Source organism: Brassica oleracea, chromosome C5, assembly GCF_000695525.1.
Source record: "Brassica oleracea var. oleracea cultivar TO1000 chromosome C5, BOL, whole genome shotgun sequence".
NCBI classification, from domain to species: domain Eukaryota; kingdom Viridiplantae; phylum Streptophyta; class Magnoliopsida; order Brassicales; family Brassicaceae; genus Brassica; species Brassica oleracea.
The window spans coordinates 8,743,259-8,753,137 of NC_027752.1; the positions used below are offsets into that span (position 1 = coordinate 8,743,259).

At 39.6% G+C, this 9,879-nt stretch overlaps 1 protein-coding gene across 1 annotated transcript; it reads right to left on the bottom strand.

Moving 5' to 3' along the window:
* Positions 1–4,542: 4,542 nt before the first annotated feature.
* LOC106343397 (kinesin-like protein NACK1) lies at positions 4,543–9,027 on the bottom strand. Its single transcript, XM_013782591.1, has 14 exons — positions 8,840–9,027; positions 8,369–8,601; positions 8,202–8,291; positions 8,011–8,111; positions 7,810–7,926; positions 7,617–7,698; positions 7,471–7,538; positions 7,325–7,384; positions 7,112–7,236; positions 6,824–7,022; positions 6,628–6,738; positions 6,432–6,533; positions 5,038–6,356; positions 4,543–4,955 (listed from the first exon to the last, which is right to left on the bottom strand). The coding sequence occupies exons 2-14, from the start codon at positions 8,589–8,591 to the stop codon at positions 4,631–4,633; spliced, it is 2,922 nt and encodes a 973-aa protein (XP_013638045.1). The 5' UTR covers positions 8,592–8,601; positions 8,840–9,027; the 3' UTR covers positions 4,543–4,630.
* Between the last annotated feature and the right edge of the window lie 852 nt (positions 9,028–9,879).

A 9,879-nucleotide genomic window follows, 5' to 3' on the forward strand; every position in this document is an offset into this window, starting at 1 on the left:
GTCCCAAGCTACATGGTTTGGTACCTTAGATGTTTAGCTGCGCAGACTTTTCTCAATGTCTGGTATGGTTTCTATTTTGACCTCGGATCTGTATTCTATGCACATTTTCTGTCCGAGGTTCCTTAAATTATGGAACACTTTGGTCTATCTTGTATAGACTCTGTAGCAACTTGACTGTGTCTCTATGATATCAGATTTCGTTTGGTGCTAAGCTGGTTATGACTTAGTCATTCTTTTCTTTTCTTTTCGGGTCAGTGTCTGGCATCTAGATTAGCTAGCTTTTTATAATCTTTCTTTGCACGTCTTAAATAATACTTTTAGTCCGAGGATCTTGCCAAGACAATGATGGTTGATACCATTCTATTTCTCTTATCATTGTTTTAATCTTTACCAGCTTATAACTTTCTCCTTCTTATGTTGGATAGTCGGATTCATTAGTCATGCAATCCGTGCACCTGGCCTCAATCTGATCACCCATATTTGGCTCAAAGTCTCTTAAAACTCGTGGGAGAAAGACATACTTTTATCCAACATATATTCCCAATCCTCTTCTGAGGTTCCATCTTAGACGGCACATATGTCTGTGGTGGTTTATTCAATTGTCTCTTAAGATGGTATATGTCTGGCTCATGACCCGTATTCAATATGAGATGAGAATATCTATGCTCACTTATATGGCCTGATGCATATTAACCTTATATACATGTAAAACTCGTGATGTCCCCAAGCTTATAGACTTTAAAGTCTGAACCTTATAGGTAATAGCCTGTACGGCCAAGCTGTTATCAAGCTGTTATATCCGTGTTTAAAGTATGGTGATGGACCACGGGTTTGTCCTCACTCCCCCTCATGATCATACTATAATCTGCAGATGCTTGGGACATTATATCCTAATGAGTTTTCCTTGTGTACATGTTACACAACGTGAGATACTATGCGATAACTCTGTGTGCCCTTTTAATATCAATCTTTTTCATCAAGTTTAGACCAGGATGGCTAATCCGGTCATGCCATATAGTGTATAATTTTCGTGGGGTATACCAATCTGGTTACCATGCGCCTTGCCTCTTATCATACTGATCTTTGCATAGTCTAGATCAGTAGAGAATGCAGGTATAGTTTCGACCACTCTTTGTTTCCTTTATCCATTGTTTCTATATGGAAACCATTTTTATATCATATATCTTATAAACTCAATGGCTTCTATGGGTGGATATAGAGCATTAGGTCTATCAAGCCTGCGTGCTCTTTTTAGGAACCAATGTACTTAGCCTCTTTAGGCACCAATGTACTAAGTCTAGCCATAGCCCTTTAGGCAATTCTATACTGGTTGCATGCCCTTATCTGATTGACTATACCCACAACATTGCCTTATATATTGGTGTTTTCTTAGTCATATCTAAAATCATTCATTCATCTTATAATATAAGTTTTTAATTCAAGAAAATCACAAACATAAAGCAAAGCAAACACAGAAGTCGAAATCAACATTATTCTTTTTAGACAATCAGATATTTTAGCCTAATGATTCCCCATTACATATCTTATGGCACACTAACTTGGTCGAGTGTGGTGGCTTAGAAATGCCACAACCTCCTCTCCCTTAACCATGGCCAAAACTGGGTCCACAACCACGGTTATAGTGATTCCTATGTCCATGGTCGTATAAGGTGGTTTAGCTATGCCCACGTCCTTTCCATCCATCACGGTTACAGCCGTATGGTTTATCATGATGGACGTGGTTGCTTTCTTTAGATTTTTTTTTTCTGCAGCCTCATTGGCTTAGGGTTGGCGAGTAATCATTATTGCCGTGTATCTATTACTTTCACTTGCATTATTGTCCTCGATGATACATTCACCGAGGCCCTTTGATTTCAGGACAATCTCTGTGACTAATGCCCATTGTAAATAATTATCTCCAAAAAGATTTAGGGCAGCATAATCTAGATTGCTGATTTTCAACATCTGTAATCATATATCACTCAATCTTTATAAGAAAATAAATCGTGTAAACAAGTAAACAATTGAGTTAATGCATTCCTAATAAACAAGCCACACGGCTATAGGGGTAATGTGCAATGAGGCCACACGGCCTAGGTAATGTATGATGCGACCAAGCAAGCAATCAAGTAATGATCAATGCATCAGTAAGTAAGCCACACGGCTATGAGGGTTTAATGCAATACAATCAAGGCCACACGGTCATACAGTCATGATGCACGCAAGGAGGCCACACGGCTAGATAGATATATGATGCATACGATCTTAGCTTTCGGATTCTATATGTGATCAAGATGATATGATGTATGCAAGCCACACGACTATAATAGTAAGGTGCAATAAAGGCCACACGGTCATACAGTCATGATGCAAGCAAGGAGGCCACACGGCTAGATAGATATATGATGCATACGATCTTAGCTTTCGGATTCTATATGTGATCAAGATGATATGATGTATGCAAGCCACACGACTATAATAGTAAGGTGCAATAAAGGCCACACGGTCAAGCTATGATGCAAACAATCTATGTTGATCAAATTAGGATTTTATCATCTTAGCAATACAAAATGTGGCTAGGGTTTCAGATTTTATGAGAATCAAAATATTTTAGCACCTTAGCTTTCAGGAAATCAATTAGATCAGTCAAAATAACAAGACATCAATTAGATCGGTCAAAATAACAAGAATCAAACCTAAACTCAATTTGGATCAATATCATGCGATTTAGGGTTTCAAGGCCCTTAGGGATTCAAATTCGAGATTTAGTTTCAGATTCAATATGCAATCAATCTAGCTGACTTAACTCACAGTCAATAGAATCAATCAAGCAAGCAAGCCTTATGGCTAAGGTTTATGCCTCACGGCCAAGAAGAAGCCACACGGCCATGAGGAAGCCACACGGCCAAAACAGGAAAACAAGCCGCACGGCTAATGATTCAATTCAGGATCAATGCATATAGTTTGTTTTGTAATTGCAATCCTAGCATAGATGCATTCTATCAGTTTATACAATGTACTCAACACAAGCAAGCTAATCGGCCAAGCAAAGAACAGTCATACTTGATTTCAATTTCAATTTCAATACCATCCTAACATGAGATTCTAAGTGCGATTGCAATCAATCAATGTGATTAGGTTTAGGTATGAATGCAACAAGGCCACACAGCCACAAGTATGATTATGTCTAGAACAGTTTAACCTAATCATATAGTTTCAGATTTTGATTTTTAAACAATCTAAACTAGATCATCACGGTTTTGATTTAAACAAGCCAATTACTTCAGATTCAAGATTCAAGTTTAAACAATCCTAATTATAGTTCTAGGTGATCAATCAATCAAACAAAAAAAATTAAAATCCAAACAATTAAAATCGATTTTTCAAATTAGGGTTTTGGGAATTCGATTTGATCTTAGATCAAGGGAGATGAGATTCAAAACCTTCAAGGTTCTGATTTTAATTGATCAATGGATCAAATCTCGATTTTAGGGTTTGGATCGAACTTATAGAGCTTCGATTTACTCATAGGGTATCGATCTATTATCCTATGGCTTTCATCCTTTTAGAGATTATATTTTAGGGTTTCAATTCCAAAACAACCAGATTCAATTCATGTTTTCAGAATTCGAATTACCTTTAGGTTTTGAAGATTGTAGAACCAGACCACCAAGAGAACCTCGAGCTGGACGGGACACGAGATGGAACAAGCTGGAACGCGAGCTGGAACGAGCTAGAACAGACGCGTGCTGAGGCGCGAGCTGGAACAGAACGCGTCTGATCGGGAACGCGAGCTGTAGCTGTCCGGGATGTAAGCTGAGAACGGATGGAGCTGAGACTGAGTTCGTCTAGTATCAGGAACGCCTTAGGGCTGGGGCTGATCGGATGAACACGAGCTGTAACGCTTGCAAGAACAGATTAGGGTTCGTCGGGTTCGGATTAGGGTTCCAAAGCAAATCGGCGCGCACTGTATCAGTGTGTGAGGGTGCGTCGGTGGTCAGGTCGACAAACGGTTTGCACTGACTGATTCGTCTTGGCAAGAGCTTCGATTTGATATCTTCATCGTTTTCTGGGTCCTCACGGTTTGGGAGAACGACATCTTTGAAGTTCCGAGGTAGATTCTTTTTGTTTAGGGTTTTAGAGGTTTGGTTTTAGGTTCAGGGTGTTAGAGGTTATCGTGCTGATAACCTGTTGTAAAACGAAGGTTTTAGGTCTGAATATTTCTGTGTTTTATTAATGAATAAGAGATCCTTTTATATAAGTGTTACATGAGAGATAAATGGAAATACATAAATGGAAAGATTACAAATCATAAACATAGATGAAATAGTAAAACTAGAAAAATGAAAAGTCTCTAGCTGACTCTCTCTCTGCATGCCGCGGCCGCCGCCTCTCGCTCTACGGTTTGAACCGTCTCTCTCTAGGGTTTGGGCCGGTTATGGACCGGGCCGGTTATGGACATCCATTAATTGATTTATAAAAAGTTAAACTCCCGTATTTTTGTACGTTAAGTAGTGCAAGAGCATCAGTCAAAATCTATTATTCTTGGATAAACGATATGACTGGTCAAATGCGAAGGAATACAAATAGAAATGATAATAGAACATAATTCACAAACAAAAAAAATGTTTTATAGATGAAGAAGATTAGAGATGTTGTCCCAACCAATGTTCCACCTTTTATCCGAAGGCATGGCGAAGTTGAGCTCAAACATCTCTTTAGAGATGTTCCCACTTTCGCAGAACCCAACAAGCTTCGCCACTATCTCTGCACTCTCTTGCACGTGCCTTGAGTCGTAAGGATCAGTCCATAGCTTGTTCACGAACTGTAGCTTCCTCTGTTTCCCTTCCAGTGGCACGTCCCATTTCATGTACAGCTCCTCTCTCTCCTCAGGCGTCAGTCTCGAATTGATCCTTCTCGCCAAAAACTCCCTCTCACGTCTCAATGCTCTTATACTGCCGTAAACACAACACATTAGCTTTTTGTGAAGTGATTAATGTAAGAGACTCACTTCTATGTAAATGCGTGTGTACGTACCTTGATGATAGAGATACAACTGCAGTGTCATCGCCATTTTTAGATGGAGTTCCGTTACCTATTCGAGCTGGAGTTGCGTTACCTACTTCTGCTAGGTGTTGTTCTAACCAAGTTAACCGTCTCAGCTCGACTTCCATGTAGATTTGGTCTGCCTGATCGCCTTTGAACAGTAGATAGAACTGTGTCCTGTGGATGATGGAGACGTGGCAGACATGCCACAGCTCTATGATCTGTTGTCTCTCCTCTATGAATGTTATATGCCACGCTACTTGACTCTGCTCTTCATTTTCCTCTATGGTCTTCTCCTCGTCCTCTACGCTGTATCCAGCTCCTTCATTTGCTTCCAGCTCAAGCACCTGACAAACGAGAAGTTGTTTCTGGTACTGTAGTTTGGCGACACGTTCTTTGAGTTCGGTGACGTATGCTCTTATGCTTCTCACGTTCTCCTCCGCTGCGTTTTGGAACATCTGCTGCATTTTCTTCATGTTCACTGAGCTTGATCTTCTGTACCCTGGAGTGCTTTCTCTTGACGACACATCTCCGCTTTCTTCTCCTCCTTTCTGTGGAGTCTCCTGTGGTGTCGTTGTCCCTCCTCTAGTTGCAGAACTGTTGTTCTCTTGAGGATCTTTGTTCTCAGCATCACAGTCCAAGACTTGCTTAGAAGCTGAAAGAGGAGAGCATGGAGATTTCAAGAAATTCTGGCGGTTGGACACGCTGCTCGGCGTCAATGGAAGCTTCTTCTTCTTTGAGTGATGATGATGATTCTTTGTCTTCGGAGTTTCATCTCCAGCGTTGGTGTTGCTTGTAAGTGACATCACCAGCTTATCAATCGACTTCTGAACACTCTCAAGCTGCTCCTCTAGATTTGCAATGGTGCTTCCTTGTGAATGGAGCCTTGTTATCTCTTCCTTTAAGTTAGCACTTACACTCTTGTTAGGAGCTATGACGTCTCCAACATCTTTAAGCACTGTGGATGATTTCACAGTACGCATCTCCCTTATCTCTTCTTGAAGCTTGGCGATTGTCTGAGCTGCGTCTTGGTTTCCTAGTCTGTGGCAAGCTACTTCCTTCTGTAGTACTTCGAGAGCCTTTGTTGCTTCCTCCCCAAGCTGTTCTTGAAGGTGTTCGAGTTTCCGGATCTCGTGCATCAGTGTGAAAGGAGCTGTTGATGACTGGCGTATCATAGATTGGCGTATAGTTGTCTTTCTTGCTCTCTCGTTCCGGTTTAGCGTTTTGTTCTCCGCGCTAGGCGTCACGGCAACGGAATAGGAAAGACATTTTCTGACCGGTGGGACTGGTGAATCAAAAGGATTTAAGCCCTGAGATACAGACAAAGTCTGTTAGTATATATAGAAACAGTAGAGAGAGGAAGATAGAGAGGTAGACTTAGGGACCTTATTTTGTTGTTGTTCCACTTGAAGCTTTTGGCGCAACTCTTCAAGTTGGACTTGTGCATCATCTCTTTGTCTCCTAAGCTCTTCAATCTCCATTTCCATCTAAAGAAATCATGAAGTATCCATCACTAAGCATCAAAGCTTTGGTTTATTATATAATCTTTGCGGTTTTGACACTACTGAAGTGAATAGTAACCTGCTGGATCTTAAAATCCTTTTCTGTCGATGGACCAGGTGTGCGACGCTCTGCCTCCAATCTAGCCACTTCTTTCTGAAGATGTTTCACTAGTTGCTTATCAGAGACAACCTGTGGTAGTTACCATACCAGCAAGTAAATATTTTGTTTGTTTACATTAAAAAAGGAGCAAATAAATGGAACAAAGATCATATACCATATTCACTTGGGCGTTGTTTGTAACTTCCTTGGCTCGGTTGGCGAAGTAAAGAGTATTTCTTGATTGTTCGGCATGAGTGGAAGCTGGACTCAGTGTACATATAATGGCTGTTCTAGCATTTCCACCGAGTGAATGCTGTAATATCCGAGTGAGCTTGGAGTCTCTGTAAGGTATGTGGCCGCTTCTCTTCCCCACACTAATAAGAAGAGTTCAAAATTCAGATGAAATCAATTTATTAAGAGTTTTTGAAATTTCAGTGTCACTCTCAACAGATATGTATCTTACCTTAGTTTCCTTATGACAGTTGTAAGGGTCATTAGACTAAGATTGATATGGCAACCTTCCCTGAGTCTCGTTCCATCTGCCTGCGATTGTGACGCTCTTTCACTTCCTGCTAAGTCCACAAAGTTCTGCAATGAATTCACAAACCCACCGAATTAAACACATAAAGTTCAAAAGGAAAAGTGATTACTGGAAAGAAAAAGGATCTATTTTTACCAGACTAGCCATGTATGACCTCACACAATCTGAATTTTCGCGGTGAGTACTTTGTATCGTCTGCTTTGCCATAAAGAACTTGTTATTAACATTTTGTAGGGTATATGGAAACTTGTTTCAGTGAAAAAATGAATCAAGAACGTTACCAGTCTGATTATTTGGTGTGACCGTGAGCTCGTATCATTCAAAGCAGTTTCTCCAACTTGCCTTTGAGCTATCAAAACGTAAACACCAGTCAGAAACGTCTAACATGAATAACCTTGGAGATTATGATGCAACAAGCCCAAGTTACCTTCACAGATGCTAATCAGATGCCTCAAGTGTTGATCGTTATTAGCTGTTTCTTCGACCAGTTTTTCAACCACAGTCCCTTTCTGCAATGTCAGATCATTAAGTTATTAGATCAATGGAAGTGTACTTTCAAACAAATCCATAAACATCAACAAGAAAATGATACTTTTTCAATGTAAATAATAAGTGAGTACCTCAGGGTCATCAAGGAGTTTAAGAGCACGTCCAGAATCTGAATTCAGCAGATCCCTCACATTCTCATTATAAATTTCCAGACCAGAGATCTTGATAGTAAAGTCTCTTTCAGGGGTCTATAAAAAAAAGAAGAAGCAACTAGTCAAAAGATCTGCACTGACATATATAACATGGACTTTAAACTCTGATCATAGGCTTACGTTAATTATGTGACTGTAAATATCATTGACAGCTTTCTCCGTTACTCCTCTCATGGTATATGTCTTCCCACTGCTCGTTTGTCCATATGCAAATATTGTTGCTGAAACATTAAAACATATTAGTCATCTACTGATCAATCCAAGTAAAAGCTACAAACAAAACAAGACTATCCTAGTCATAGAGCATCTACCGTTAATGCCCATCAGAGCAGACAATGCAACATTCTTAACACCATTTTCATACACATCTTCTGTGACACTCTCTGGTCCAAACACTTTATCTGAAACAAAAAAAGAGTGCACTCAGATTCCCAAGGAAACAGAACAAAAAGGCAGAGATATGGACTTTTAATATTACCGAATGTAAATGAGGACTGGTGATGCGAACGTTCTTGAGCCTGTGGTTTGGAGACAATGGTGTGGTCATCAACACATTCCCAAGCCACTTGGTCTTTAGCTAACTGTTCCTTCTTGTTCAGCGGCCTTAGCCTCACGGTAACAACAATCTTCTCCTCCCTGGATCTTGAGCTTCCACCTGGTGTTCTGTCGGTTTTCGAAAGTGGAGTTCCAGGAGTTCTCATTGTCGTCTTCCTACAAATGATTACAGATTGTTTCATCAGATCTAGTAATTCCAGCTTAAAAATTCCCCAAATCTAGGGATTAATTTATAAACTTTCTGGATAAGAATTACTCAGATCTATGTAATATAAGGCAACACTAATCCATAAAAGGTAATCTTAGGTTAGCTTAAAACTCAAAACTTCCAAAAAAGCAATTCACTTCACTAAACAGATATACAGTAAAATTAAGTAGGAGATCGAACACTTACAGAGAAAATTGAACACAAGGAATCGGAGATGTACTCTCGGATCAAAGAGAGAGAGATCGAGGCAGTGATGAAACCAATAAATAAAAGAATAAAAGAATGCGAGTGAAGTAGATAGTGAGAGAGGTTTCTAGTCTCCTCTCGTGGAAGAAGAAGTGAAACGGGTTTTGGGCTTCTTTTTTCTTTACGGAAGTGCGTGCTCTGAGAGAGATTTTGAATCTGAGAAATCCCCAACGGCTAGTCTCTTCCGCCGTTTCTTTTGAGGGGCCTTCTTTTTATCTTATTTCAAAATCTACCCTCACATTTTTTATTTCTACTAAAAGTCACCTTCGACTTAATTTTCTATGGATATATATATTTCACCTCTTATGTTGTTGTTGTTGTCATCCAGTTAGTTTTATTTTATTTATTTCTGTCCCTTAAATCACCTTCAACTTAGAAATCCAGTTGGTTATATCATTCAGTCATACTTATTATTAGGGAAAAAATCATTTACTTAACGAGAAATCGGCCAAAAAAACACTGAACTTTGCGGGAATTGCCAAAAAAAAACCTATACTCGAACCTGACCAATAAAATCCTGATCTTTTGTTGACTTTTTTAGTTAATTCACAAACTTACGGTTGACTAACCAGATTAACACACCGTTAACCGACAGTTAAGACAATGTTAAACTCACAGTTAATTATTGCCGTGTAGTGAAACTACGTCGTTTCATTCAGTTGTTTTGTTAAACACAAAATCTCAAGACGACGTCGTTTTGCTTAATTAAAATTGTTGTTGCCTGGACTCGAACCCGTGCACTCGTGGTCCTAAGGGGGTTTTGCCACTGAGCTAGTGGACTTTTCGGAAGATTATCACACATGTTTATTTTTATTGATCAAAAGATGTGTTTGATTTCAATCAAACAAAATGAAACCCGTGTTTGAACGTAACCCTAATTTCTCAAATCGATTTGGGGATTTCTGTTGTAATGGTGAGGAGATGGTAAAGACAAAGTTCACAAGGAATGGAAGGGAGGTAATGATTTTCGGAGCGATGAG